Below are 12,500 nucleotides of genomic sequence, written 5' to 3' on the forward strand. Positions count from 1 at the left end.
GCGTTTGTGTGTGTATGCGTTTGTGTGTGTATGTGTGTGTGTGTGTGTGTGAGTCCGTCTGTGTTTGTGTACCTGTGTGTTGCGCTTGGCTTTGATGATTGAGGTTGTGCAAACAGCGTCACTGACTTGTTGACCCGCCTCGCCAACTGCTCAGGTTTCTGTGGCAACGTCAACATCAACATCAACACCATCAACGTCAACAACAGCATCAACATCGACATCAACATCAACGTCAGCACCATCAACAATATCGTCGTCATCGTTGTCGTCACCAGAGTCGATGAAGGCGGCCATCAGCGCCGCCCTCAGCAGCAACACGGTGCGTGCGTACCCATGGTGGCTGCGTTTGATGCGGCTGATGGGTTTGACGGGTGGGCTGTGAATGTTGTTGCGTCGTGGACAAGGTTGCGGCTGTTGGTGTTGCATGTTGCATGTTGCATGTGTCTCCTTGTCTCTGATTCCACGACACAAACACACACACACACATACGCATAGTGACTTATGTTTGTTTCGCATTCACCCATGGTTCACACGTCTGTACACACTGCGCTCTCCCTCCTGGTTGTGCGTGTATGTGTGTATGTGTGCAGGATGACGCTAGCATTATTCCCATGCTCCTCTCCCTTCCACAACTCGACTGCACGTGAGCCCATGGATACGAACGGACAGCCTGTGTGTGCACTGCCTGACTGTACATCATGATGTCGTTCACACTCACATACACACACACATACACTCACACACACATGTGCACACACACATGTGCACACACACACACACGCACACACACACACATACACACAAACACACGCACACACACAGGCGGAAGCAGCGGCTGATGCTGGCGCTGGAGTTGAGCGACAAAGCGCGCAGTCTGGCACGTGACGGCGTAGCAGACGCCATTGAGCAGATGATCCAAGATGAGGTCATCTGACCACGTTCACACACACACACACACACACACACCTACGCACACAAGCGCGCGTAACTGCTGTGCCATGTGTTGTTGGCATTCGTTTAATGGCACTTTTTGTGGCATAGTGCGATGATGGCAAAATATAACGCGGGGCAATGAAACGGGAATGGTTGTCTTGTGCATTGCAACGCAGTGTCTCAATGTGACAATTTGAGACACACAAGGAGTCCGATAGGGCGACTGCAGGTCACAAACACACACACACACACACACACACACACACACACACACACACACACACACACACACACACACACACACACACACACACACATACACACACACAAATGGCGTCACTCCTGGGCCACCTCGTCCTCGTCCTCGTTGATGGAGAGCATGTTCGGTGCAAACTGCGGCTTCTTCGCCTTGCGCCTCATGGCCCTCAGCACCTGCGACCGTGGCAACCCTTGTGGCTGCTGCTGACCTCGCTGGCCTTGCTGGTATCCTGGCGCTGTTGATGGCACCGCGGTGTCGCATCCGCGGCTGGCGGGGGTGTTGGGCGGTGCGCAGACGCCCTCGTCCTCCTTGCAGGCGACGGTGCCGCCCATGTTGCTGTTCAGCTCGGCAAGCTTGCGCTCCAGCGTGCCTGGAAACGGGCTCGGCTTGCGCTGGAGCTTTGGCATGCGCTTCGTCACAACCGGCGCTGATGGAAACGAGTTCTCCGCCTCTTCTGCCATGATGGCTGCCTCCTCGGCGTCGTAGCTGCTGGTGCTGGTGCTGGTGCTGGTGCTGCTGCCAATGCTGCTGCTACTGGTGGTGTGGCTGTTGCGAGGCTCGCGCGTGTTGTCATTGCGCACGGCAGCTGGGCATGTGTTGCGGCGAAGGCTTGAGGCGCGCAGCGGCGAGCATGGAGAGCCATGGGAACCACGAGATGCAGCCACCGCTGTCGGCGCCTTCTGCCGTGGGCTGGCGCTTGACATGACGACTCCGCCAGGGCGATTGGATGACAGCATGCCGCTGTTGTTTTGTTGTCGTCTGGAATGAAAGCACACGTGAGGCCTTGGAGTGCCTGCCTACTCACTTCTCTGTCGACAAGAATCACAGCTGCGGCGGAGCAGAGTGGTGCGTGTATGAGGATGGTGCTTTTGTTCTTGTGCGCTGTGCTTGCTGTGCTTGCTGCGCTTGCTTGGTTGGCGAGGAAAATGGAGGCTGCCAAAGAGAAACTCGCGTTGGCTGGTTGGTTTGTTGTCGTTTCAGGTGTTGGGCGATGCCATTGAACGTAGGCTGTCCTTTGTGCTTGCTCCCAGCAAGCAAAACCCCGGAATGCATCCTGTCTCGTGGTCACCAACACAACACTCCAGCACAACACAACACATCTCAGCACCAGCACCAGCGTTCACCAGCATCGATTGCTGACCATAATCTGGCAGACTCAACCACGGTTGTAGAGAATTGGTAAATATCTTGCTCTGAAATTCTCACCACACCCTGGCGCTGCGAACCACTTGAAACAAAAGCAAGGGTTGCTAGCACCCTTAAAACAACCACAGCAGCTACAGACCCAGCACACGCAAGCTACCACCCTTACAAACACAGTTACAAGCCCAGCACACGCAAGCCAGCATCTGCACACCCACACTTGCACACCCGGTCACATTCCTACACGCATAGATCCACTCACACACACGCAGACATCAGCAAGTCCACACACACACAGACACAGACACACACACACACACACACGTGCGCGCGCGATATGCTGGCGTCAGCAAGAACGCATGTGGTTGTATCAAGAGAACAGTTGGAGTTCTTGCAGGAGGCGGGGAAAAGGCATGCGCCATGCCAGCACTTCTCGTACCTGATCAAGACGCTGGATACCTTTGAGACGCGCGCAAAGGACATTGATTCACACCAGTTTGCACATGTGGCTGCGTGGCACGATGCCATTGAGCTGTTTCGGCGGCTGCTCGCCCTCCTCACAGAGGTAGCGCAGTCCAAGCAGTTCCACACCCATGAAAAGCGCGCCTTCCTCTGGTTTTGCTTCAACAGCCACCGCTTCATCCCAGATGCCTCCCTCAGACGTGCGTTCGCCCCTGGCATTGTGATCATGATGGCTTGATGGTGATGTGTGTGTGTGTGTGATTGTGGCGTACTTGTGTGCAGTGTGTGTTTGTGTTTGTGCAAGGGGTGCTTGTGATTTGTTTGCAGTGTGTTCTCGTTTGTGCGCTTGTGCTTGTGAGTTGTGTGCAGTGTGTGCTTATGTTTGTGCACGTGTGCTTGCTGCCCGCACTGAATAGGCCTTGACCCCTCTTCCCTGTTGACAACACGTCTTCTGTTCAGCTCACGTGTGCGCATTGGTGCTACGATAGATGCTGTGGGTATCACAGCTGACACAGATTTTGCTCAAAGTATCGGGACCTTCAGGCATGTCGGCGACTCGACAACACGGCTGGTAGTTCCCACCGACAACACAGTCTCATCATCGTCATCATCATCATTGCCATGGAGCCGCACGTTCGCCACAACCACAACAGCAACAACAGCAGCAGCAGCAGCAACAACGACGACAAGAAAACCAGCAACTAACACAGCTGCTCGAGGGAGCCGCAGAACACGAGGTCATGCATCGCCCAGGAAAGGTGGTGAGCTAGAAGTTGCGATGGCAACCAACGGTGATAATGGCGGTCAGGGTGTGAGCGTAGTCGCTGACGATGATGACACGAAGCACAACACATCAAAGACGATGTTGGAGCGCTTCAACCTCGACTCGCCATCGGCAGCAAAGGAGGAGGGAAGCTCAGGGGCGCGTTCGTCATCGGCGCAGCTGAGGCGGCAGCGCATGATCGATCAGCTCAAGGCAGAGCCGGCCTTCCAGCAGCGACAACACCAGCAGCAGCATCGGAAACTGGAGCGACGCAGCACAGAGCTCATGCTCACGGAGAGCATCGCATATCGGGCGTCCCTTGAACGGCTTCGCCGCAGCGTCAAGAATGCACCGACAGTGCAGCCGCTCGACGGGCACGGTGGTGGTGGTGGTGGTGGAGATGGAGTGAATGGGTGGTGGCCACGTGGTGGCGACTTGGCCAGCGGTCTTCAGGTCACCTGGCTGCAACCGGTGAGCATATCGTGTGTGTGTGTGTGTGTGTGCGCGTGTGCGCGTGTGTATATGTGTACGTGCGTGTGTGTGTGAGTGTGTGTGTGAGTTTGTATGTGTTTGTGTTTGTGTGTGTGTGTTTGTTTGTGTTTGTGTGTGTGTGTGTGTGTGTGTGTGTTTGTATGTGTGTGTGTGTGCGTGTGAGTGTGCCCTGTGCAGTGTGCCATGTCCGCCATTGTGTGCTGCACTGAGTGTGTGTTCACTTGTCACGGTTCATGTGTTATTGTGCTTGCTGTGAATGCTTCAACGGCCCCGTGTGTGCTCAGCCGCACAGTTGCCAGTGGCAGTTGTTAACATCACGCTTGCATCAACACCCCCCTCTGAAATCCTTGTCCTGCACTCTGCCACCATGTTTGTTTCCAGCAAATCAACGCGCAGTGGGACGAGTACTTTCGCGAGCGACAACAGGTGGGCTGGTGGGGATATGATTTGCTGCTTCCCCTTTTGTGTGTTGTTGTGTGCTTGCTGTTGTGAGCGCTGCTGTGGTGTGGGATTGGGAGGTAAGGGGGGCATGGTGTTCTGTTAGTCTGTTGGGGTCCTGGGGTCACACGACACATGCGCTCATCTTCTCCTGCATTTACATACCACGACGTAATGAATGGCAACTCACCTCAGCACCTCACCTCACCGCTTCACCTCAACGCTCCACCGATTGCGACGACGAAGGAGTTGCTGCGAGATGGGCTGGCGAGCCGGGAAGCAACAAGAACCATCACGATGGACGATGGATAGATGGATGAAGATTGCAAGACGGGAAGTGGACTGGAGGAGCACATGACGCGATCAATCTGATCAATGAACACGTCCAGACGTCCATGGAATCTATGGAATAAAACGAGGTTCTGAGAGCTGAGAAGAAGGGACGCGAGAGCGAGACGAGGAGAGGCACAGGAAGGAAGCGAGGAAGCTAGCAGGCGAGGAAGCGACTGTGAGGAACTGGAAGCGAGAAGGAGGAGGACAAGAAGAAAGAGAAGAAGGAGTGCACACACACACGCACACGCAAAGCAGCTGCTTCAGCTTTTTTCTTCTTCGTTCTTCGTTTTTTTTTTCTCTCTCTCTTGCTGCTTCTTGCTGCTGACACCACGCACGCTCGGATACACAACCAAGGCACCGACCGCACCAACCACATACAGAGCACAACCACACGATACCACCAAGCGGCTCAGCTGTCTCTCTCTCTCTTCCTTCCTGCTTCCACAATTCCTCCTACACACGTACATCCCCTCCGTTGAGATGGCGTTTGCACGGTTGTTTGCACGTGCGGCAGCAACGGTTGCTGGTGCAGGTGTTGCGGCTGCCGCAGTTGCCACGTCTGCCGCGTCGCCGTCTGCAAGTCTGATGCGCGTGCCTGCGCATGCGGCATGTGAGCCCATCCACGAGCCGCTCAACCCAAACAGCACCAGCGTCAACCCAGATGACGAGCAAGTCGTTGACAGGGACTCTGGCAAGTCCTTTCTTCGACACATTAGCATGTTCAGTGGCGTGCCTGGTGCTCTCATTGGTGCTGCGTGCAGGTGCGTATGTGTTGTGTTGTGTGCGTATGTGCTGTGTTGCGTGCAGGTGCGTATGTGTTGTGTTGTGTGCATGTGTTGTGTTGTGTGCGTATGTGTTGTGTTGTGTGCATGTGTGTGCCCTGAACCCTGCTCCTACCGCCTTCTCCCTTGAACCAGCTCTCACTCACTCACTCACACACACACACACACTCTCTCTCTCTCTCACACACACACAATTGCAGGCGCCGCTTTGGGCTCATCTCCGTGTATGGCGTTGGGTTGTATGTGGCGGAGAGCGAGGCAACCAGCTTGAATGCCCCAACAGACATCCTCAAGGGCACGGTCGAGGCGGAGCTGCAGCTCAAGTTCTGCCGCACCGTGGAGCGGGAGACCATCACTGCCAGCATCCGCGAGTCCATGGAGCCCCGCATGCCCGACAACCAGAAGGGCGCACTCGACGGCTTCATTGACGCGCTGCACGACTTCCTGGACGGTCCCGCATATGACGGCATGCTGCTCGGGTTCCACTGGGATGGCAGCGTGCTGACCACGTACGCAGAGGGCGAGCGTCACGAGCACCACGCGGAGATGGGCATCAAGAGCGAAGCCATTCCGCGCGCCCTCTTTGCCGTCTACCTCGACGAAGACGCCGTTGTTCCGCCAGAGAAGTTTGTTGAGGGCCTCGATCAGCTCAAACAGGCCAACGCGCCCCCGCAGGACCAGGAGTAGCGTGCATCCATGTTGCGTGCGTGTGTGCGTGTGTGCACACGTGTGAACATTCACATGCATAAACGCGCTGTGCTGTTCTGTGCACGCCGTACCACGCCACGTTGCACCATGCATCCTGTTGCATCTGCCCTGCTGTGCTCGGTATTAGTCAAAAACACCAGTCGGTCTCGTTCCTCGTCGTGCACCCACCACGTCGCCACCGCGTCGCGTCGTTTCATTCGACTTTACCTCCTCTCTCTCCTCCCCACACCCCCACTTGCTGCACTTTGTTGGACGAACACTGCCACTGTTGTCAATAGCCATCCAAGCGTTTGCCACCGCCTCCCTGTCCTATATCTGCATGTCTGTCTGTCCATCTCATGTGTTGCTGTGTCTTGTCCAGAACCACTTCCCTACTCCTCCTCCTCCTCCGCCTTTCGCTTGGCATAACCAATTCCTCCCACCACCTCCATCCAGTACACAACAAACCCGCCCATTTGTGTGGTGTGACTCTTGTATGGACTGAGACGCAAGCACGGGCATATGCACAATCGTGGCTTGAGGAAGCACAAGGGAGGGAAGCAGCACACAATTCAGATACGCATGGTAACTAACACAAGAGGAGCGCTGTCGTCGCAATAGACAGACCCGCACAGCAAAGAACATCACGCGCGTGACCTGCACGCCAAGACAAACACACACACACACACACACACACACACACACACACACACACACACACACACACACACACACACACACACACACACACACACACACACACACACACACACACACACATACACACACACAGTCACTCTGCAAGCTTTGGCTTCTTCGTGGCCACGCCATCCGCGCCATCGCCGCCTGTTGTCGTCTTTGGAGGACCGAGCGTGATCTTCAACTTGACCGGTGACGACGACGATGCAGCAGCAGGTGCTGTTGGCACTGTTGGCGCACTTGCTGTTGGGACCGTTGGCGTTGCTGCAGGTGTTGTCGCCATCCGCGCCATCGCCGCCTGTTGTCGTCTTTGGAGGACCGAGCGTGATCTTCAACTTGACCGGTGACGACTTCCCTTTCCTCTCCCCCGTGCGCCCCGTGTGCCGCGTGTACCTCGGCTGCTGCTACTGCCACTCCCTCCATCTGCCGCCTTCCCTCCCCGTGCTCTCCCGGCACCGGTGCTCGCGCTGCCCCGAGTCCCTCTTCCCCTTCCCCTTCCCCTCTCTCCCCCTGTCCCACTTCTTCCTCTCCTTGTACCTGTCCCTCTTCCACGGCCACGACCACGACCACGACCACGACCGCGACCACGGCCACGAGTGCTCCCTGCATCGCCGCTGCCCTTGTCATCATTGTCATCATCGGTGGCGTTCCCAGCACCGGCCGGTGTTGGTGTTGGTGTTGGCGTTGGCGTCTTCTTGCTGCGGTCCTTGCGTTTGCTCTGCTTCTCCTGCTTCTTCTGCTCCGCCTTTGCTCGCTCCTCTTCCACTGGCGGTGATGGTGGGGTTGCGGGTTTGTAGGGCGGTGGAGATGAGGACGTGAGAGGTGAAGGGCAAAGAGGAACGCTGAGCAGGCAGGAGAAACAGAAAGAGGCAAAGAAGGAAGAGGGACAGGGAACAGGCAATGACGGCAGCAGATACACACACACACACACACACACACACACATCTCTCTCTCTCTCTCTCCGCGTGTGCAACTGACTCTTTCGTTCGAGCTCGTCATCAAGGAGGAGGGAGACGACTTCCTTTGACTTGAGCTTCTCTGGTGCAAACCCGCCACCCTGGATCACCAGCTGGTGCACTTTGCTCTTCTCCTGCGCTCGGTGCAGAATACGCTCCTCAACCGTCCCCTTCGTGATCAGCCGATACACAGTCACCTGTGTGTGTGTGTGTGTGTGCGTGTGTGTGTGTGTGTGTGTGATGGTGTGTGTGTGATGGTGTGTGTGATGGTGTGTGTGATGGTGTGTGTGTGTGTGTGTGATGGTGAGTGGACAGTCCGCGACAGAGTGAGCAAACCGCATCCTTCATCTCCGTCACCAGCACTAGCACCAGCACCGTCACCAGCACCAGCACCACTAGCAGCAGCACCAGCACCAGCAGCACCAGCAACCCTCCAATCCGTACCGGGCGTGTCTGGCCGAGGCGGTGTGCGCGGTCCATGGCCTGCTGGTCCACGGTCGGGTTCCAGTCGCTGTCGTAAAAGATGACCGTGTCTGCCGCCGTCAGGTTAATGCCAATTCCGCCGGCACGCGTCGACAGGATAAACGCAAAGATGTCGTCCCTGGTGGTGGCGGTGGTGATCAGGACGCATTAGGGAGTGGGGTTGAGTGTTGGAGACATGGTGTGAGCAAAGCGCGCGTGTGTGACAAATGATCAAGCAGGCACAGACAAGCATGGACAAGCAAGCAGGGAGGCAGGCAGCCGTACACACACACACACACACACACACACACACACACACACACACACACACACACCTCGACTGGAAGTCTGCGACCATGTCGCGGCGGTCGCTGATCTTGCAGGAGCCATCGAGGCGCATGTACTTGTACTTGCGGTACGTCATAAAGTCCTGCACACCAGGTGGCGTTGGGCGGTGGCGGTGGTGAGGGGGACGAGGCGAGGAAACGGAAGCAACAAGTGTGTTGGGGGGGGGGGGCATGTGCGCGCACACACACACACACACAGACACAGACACACACACACACACGCACACACACACACACACACGCACACGCACACACACACACACACACACACAAACACAGAACCCGTGAGAGATGCACCTCGAGGATGTCGATCATGCGGGTCATCTGGGAATAGATGAGGACGCGGTGGCCCTCCTTCTTCAGACGACTCAACAGCCGGTCAAGAGCCTGCAGCTTCCCGCAGTCCCGAACAAGGTCGTCCATCGCTGAAGGGAAGAGTGGGGAGGGGGTGGAGCAGATGACGAACAGGTGAGGAGGAAGAGGAGGAGGGTGTTACAACACACACACACACACATTCACACACACACACACACACACGCACACACACGTGTCATCATCACCAGCAGCACCAAAATCACCAGTCGCCAATGCTCACAAGGGTGGAAGCATCTGATCCATCCGTGTTCCGGCTTTGATGCCTCGAGCCAGTTGCCATCGACCGTCGGTGTTGCTGTCGTCGCCGTCGTTGTTGTTGTTGCGTACAGGGCGGCACGACGCGTGCACACCTGTGGCGGTGGTGGCGGCGGGAAGGAAGGGAAAGTAGACGGGATGTGGTGGTGAGGGGCGTGATGACAGGGAAGCGCACAACAGAAAAATGAACACTCATTGACAGACGAATATCAGAGACAGGTGGACACACACACACGTGCACACGTATACACAGGCACACACACACACACACACACACACACACACACACACACACACACACACACACACACACACACACACACACACCCAACACAGCCAGACAGCACATGAACTTCACCCGCGCCGGGCTGATGGAGCGGGTGAGGGCGGCGGTGAAGGGGTCGTTGTCGGCGGTGAGCAGCGGTGCAATCGCCCGCGCATACGCCGGGGACGAGCACAACGGCAGCGGCGGCGGCGCAATCGCCTGCAGCCGTGATGGCGAGGAGAAGGGGGGGGGGATGAGAAGGATGGTGAGAAGGATGGTGGTGAAGCAAATGCTGCAGGAATGCGCCACTCACAGACACCACACACACACACACAGATATATACACCACATGAGACACACATACACAACACAACACAACCCCCCCCCCCCACCACACTGACGCCGTGCGCACCTTTGGAACATAAAAGTCCGTGTGTTTCCAGGCCGTGGTGATTGCTGCCATCATGGCCCGTCGCGGTGCGAGAATCGTACTGTCGTCAAACATCTCAACACCACGCGGTGGCAGCGCCAGCACAGGCCCGCTCCACACCCCGCAACCCCTGCCACCACCGCTGCTGCTATCGACACTCGCATTCCCACGCCCACCACGAACACCATCACCATCACCATCATCAGCAGTGGTTGTGTCTCGGCCGCTGGTGAGGACATAGCGCTGCTTCCTGGCGTGGTCGTGTGCGAGCGCCAATTGCGCCAGCAGTAGCAGTTGGCTGTTACTCGCCGTCATCGTGTCTTCCACGTCCTGCGGGCTCACCCCCGCAAACAACAGACACCCATGTAGGCTGCTCTCCGCACATTCATCAGCGCGAACACGCATTCGCACGCCGCCACCACCATCACCACGAGTAACACTGCCAGTGCTCTCCTCTGTCCCGTCTTCCTTCATCTTCATCATCATCATCATCATTGCGTTCCGGCTGCGTGGACTGCGGGACAAAGGCCACGCCTCCCCAAGCATGCCTGCAAGCACATGTGCAGCACTGTGCACACCGCACGCCTGCGCCAACAAGGGGCGGTGGCCCATCTCGCCCGGCGCAACGGCGCGCGCGGGCATGTTTTCAAAGAGGAGCCTGGGCATGGTCCACGGGAGGGCGGTGGCGGTGGTGTAGGCGACGAGGGGCATCGCCTCCAGGGGCTCGTGGCCGCGACGCCAGCGCGGCGCCTCGACAACAAACGACGTGCGCATGATACGCCGGTTGAGCAGGTTGGGGTGGTTGCACACCTTTCGGAACTGCATCATGAGGTTCAACAGCTTCTCCACATCACGATCCGCGCCGCCACCACCACCACCACGCCGTCCACCACCACCACCACGCGACGACGATGCCACGACCAGCTGGTCAATGTTGAGGTTGGCGCGGAGGCGGCGGTGCAGGCGTTTCTGTCTTGCCGTCAGGTGGCAGTGCATCATCACCTCGGTCTTGCCAGGTAGCTCGTGCTCAACGTTCTTCTTCACGCGGCGAAGCATAAACGGCTTGAGGATCATGTGCAATCGCGACAGCTGCGTGCGGTCCAGTTCCGTGTTGCTGTTGGCGGCGTGGCTCTCAATGTCCTTGGAGAACCACTGGTTGAACTCCGCGTGCGAGTCAAACAGCGTGGGCATGATGAAATGCAGCAGCGCCCACAGCTCCGCCATGGTGTTCTGGATGGGCGTGCCTGTGAGCAGCAGCCTGTTCCTGCAGTTGAACTTGAGCAGCGTCGTCCAGCGGTGGCTGCTTGAGCTTTTGATCGCCTGCGCCTCGTCCAGGATCATGTACTGCCAGTTGACCTTGCCAATGTACTTTGCGTCCCGCACTACCATGTCGTACGACGTCACCATCACGTGGAAGTCGGCGTCGCGCGTGTACATGCGCGCCGGGTTCAGGAACGTGCGCAGCAGCTTGCGCTCCGCTTGCGAGCCCCTGTGCGTGTTGGCGTGTGCGTGTTGACGTGCGCGGGTGTGTGTGAAGGAGGGGGGAGGGGTTGCAGGTGGGTGAGATGATACAAGGTTGGTATTGGAGAGAGGGACCACACAGATGGAAAGAGCATGCATGCATATATCATACATACATGCATGCATGCAGGCACACACAAAACTCACCAGTATGGGATGACTTTGAAGTCTGGGCAGAACTTGACAATCTCGTTGCACCAGTTGTTGAGGGTGGAGGCCGGGGTGACGACGATGAAGGGCCCCCAGATGTCTTCGCGTTCGGCAAGGTGGGCGAGCGTGGCAATGGACTGCACCGTCTTGCCGAGCCCCATCTCGTCAGCAAGAATGCCGTTGATGCCCTGCGAATAGAGACCAGCCAACCACCTACAGGAACACACAGAGAGGGTGTGTGTGTGTATGGTGTGTGCGTGTGTGTATGTGAGAAAAAGGGGCGAGTTAGTTGTTGGAGAGGAAGGTGAGCGAAAAGGTTGATGGGAAGAAAAGGAAGGGAAAGTGCAAGAAATACGGGTGGTTTGCCGGCAGAAGCACGTGGGTTCGGCCAACAAACAAACAAACAAACAAACAAACAAACAAACAAACAAACAAACAAACAAACAAACAAACAAAGCGGCAGCAGGCGACGTACTGGAGGCCCTTGAGCTGGTACTCCTTGAGGTGGCCGCGCAGCATGGTGGGCTGCGTCACCTGCGCCATGTCCGCATTCACGCTCGGGTTGGCCAGGCTGAACTGCTGGTCAAACTGCTCCTGGTTCAGCTGGTGGCAGTAATAAAAGTTGGGGGGGGGGTAACGTGAGGGTGGCAGGAGTGAAAACACGGAAAAGACTTTGGCATGCACTCACTCGTGCGTGCAGGAACAAACACACACGCACGCACACACACACGCACACACACACACACAC

At 56.9% G+C, this 12,500-nt stretch overlaps 7 protein-coding genes across 7 annotated transcripts in view; 4 read left to right on the forward strand and 3 right to left on the reverse strand.

Moving 5' to 3' along the window:
- The window catches only part of PTSG_10263 (uncharacterized protein), a gene marked incomplete at its 5' end in the record, with an annotated part of 6,989 nt that extends 6,022 nt beyond the window's left edge, over positions 1 to 967 (forward strand). The window contains 3 exons of the mRNA XM_004988546.1: positions 155 to 319; positions 591 to 643; positions 823 to 967. Of these exons, the coding sequence (XP_004988603.1) occupies positions 155 to 319; positions 591 to 643; positions 823 to 934 (330 nt within the window). The 3' untranslated portion in view covers positions 935 to 967. The remainder of the gene's footprint in view (positions 1 to 154; positions 320 to 590; positions 644 to 822) is intronic.
- Positions 968 to 1,230: 263 nt separating this feature from the next.
- On the reverse strand, positions 1,231 to 2,361 carry PTSG_10264 (uncharacterized protein). The gene has a single exon (XM_004988547.1). It carries the CDS (start codon positions 1,927 to 1,929, stop codon positions 1,270 to 1,272), a length of 660 nt encoding a protein of 219 aa, XP_004988604.1. The 5' UTR covers positions 1,930 to 2,361; the 3' UTR covers positions 1,231 to 1,269.
- Positions 2,362 to 2,672: 311 nt separating this feature from the next.
- On the forward strand, positions 2,673 to 3,285 carry PTSG_13013 (uncharacterized protein; the record flags this gene model as incomplete). The annotated part of the gene is made up of 2 exons (XM_004988548.1): positions 2,673 to 2,997; positions 3,257 to 3,285. The coding sequence occupies 2 exons, from the start codon at positions 2,673 to 2,675 to the stop codon at positions 3,283 to 3,285; spliced, it is 354 nt and encodes a 117-aa protein (XP_004988605.1).
- A 167-nt stretch (positions 3,286 to 3,452) lies between these two features.
- Positions 3,453 to 4,910, forward strand: PTSG_10265 (uncharacterized protein). Its single transcript, XM_004988549.1, has 3 exons — positions 3,453 to 4,031; positions 4,434 to 4,478; positions 4,737 to 4,910. The coding sequence occupies exons 1-3, from the start codon at positions 3,576 to 3,578 to the stop codon at positions 4,800 to 4,802; spliced, it is 567 nt and encodes a 188-aa protein (XP_004988606.1). The 5' UTR covers positions 3,453 to 3,575; the 3' UTR covers positions 4,803 to 4,910.
- A 219-nt stretch (positions 4,911 to 5,129) lies between these two features.
- PTSG_10266 (uncharacterized protein) lies at positions 5,130 to 6,765 on the forward strand. Its single transcript, XM_004988550.1, has 2 exons — positions 5,130 to 5,584; positions 5,806 to 6,765. Exons 1-2 carry the CDS (start codon positions 5,304 to 5,306, stop codon positions 6,290 to 6,292), a joined length of 768 nt encoding a protein of 255 aa, XP_004988607.1. The 5' UTR covers positions 5,130 to 5,303; the 3' UTR covers positions 6,293 to 6,765.
- Positions 6,766 to 6,936: 171 nt separating this feature from the next.
- On the reverse strand, positions 6,937 to 7,283 carry PTSG_13014 (uncharacterized protein; the record flags this gene model as incomplete). The annotated part of the gene is made up of 2 exons (XM_004988551.1): positions 6,937 to 6,949; positions 7,090 to 7,283. The coding sequence occupies 2 exons, from the start codon at positions 7,281 to 7,283 to the stop codon at positions 6,937 to 6,939; spliced, it is 207 nt and encodes a 68-aa protein (XP_004988608.1).
- Positions 7,284 to 7,322: 39 nt separating this feature from the next.
- The window catches only part of PTSG_10267 (BRG1 protein), a gene marked incomplete at its 3' end in the record, with an annotated part of 9,563 nt that continues 4,385 nt past the window's right edge, over positions 7,323 to 12,500 (reverse strand). Inside the window, exons 10-19 of the mRNA XM_004988552.1 lie at positions 12,228 to 12,355; positions 11,750 to 11,965; positions 10,064 to 11,570; positions 9,745 to 9,870; positions 9,352 to 9,481; positions 9,054 to 9,181; positions 8,745 to 8,839; positions 8,392 to 8,548; positions 7,970 to 8,144; positions 7,323 to 7,756 (exon numbers count right to left, since the gene is read on the reverse strand). Coding sequence (XP_004988609.1) covers positions 7,323 to 7,756; positions 7,970 to 8,144; positions 8,392 to 8,548; positions 8,745 to 8,839; positions 9,054 to 9,181; positions 9,352 to 9,481; positions 9,745 to 9,870; positions 10,064 to 11,570; positions 11,750 to 11,965; positions 12,228 to 12,355 — 3,096 coding nt within the window. The remainder of the gene's footprint in view (positions 7,757 to 7,969; positions 8,145 to 8,391; positions 8,549 to 8,744; positions 8,840 to 9,053; positions 9,182 to 9,351; positions 9,482 to 9,744; positions 9,871 to 10,063; positions 11,571 to 11,749; positions 11,966 to 12,227; positions 12,356 to 12,500) is intronic.

This window comes from Salpingoeca rosetta (assembly GCF_000188695.1).
Source record: "Salpingoeca rosetta unplaced genomic scaffold supercont1.35, whole genome shotgun sequence".
In the NCBI taxonomy this organism is placed as follows: Eukaryota; class Choanoflagellata; order Craspedida; family Salpingoecidae; genus Salpingoeca; species Salpingoeca rosetta.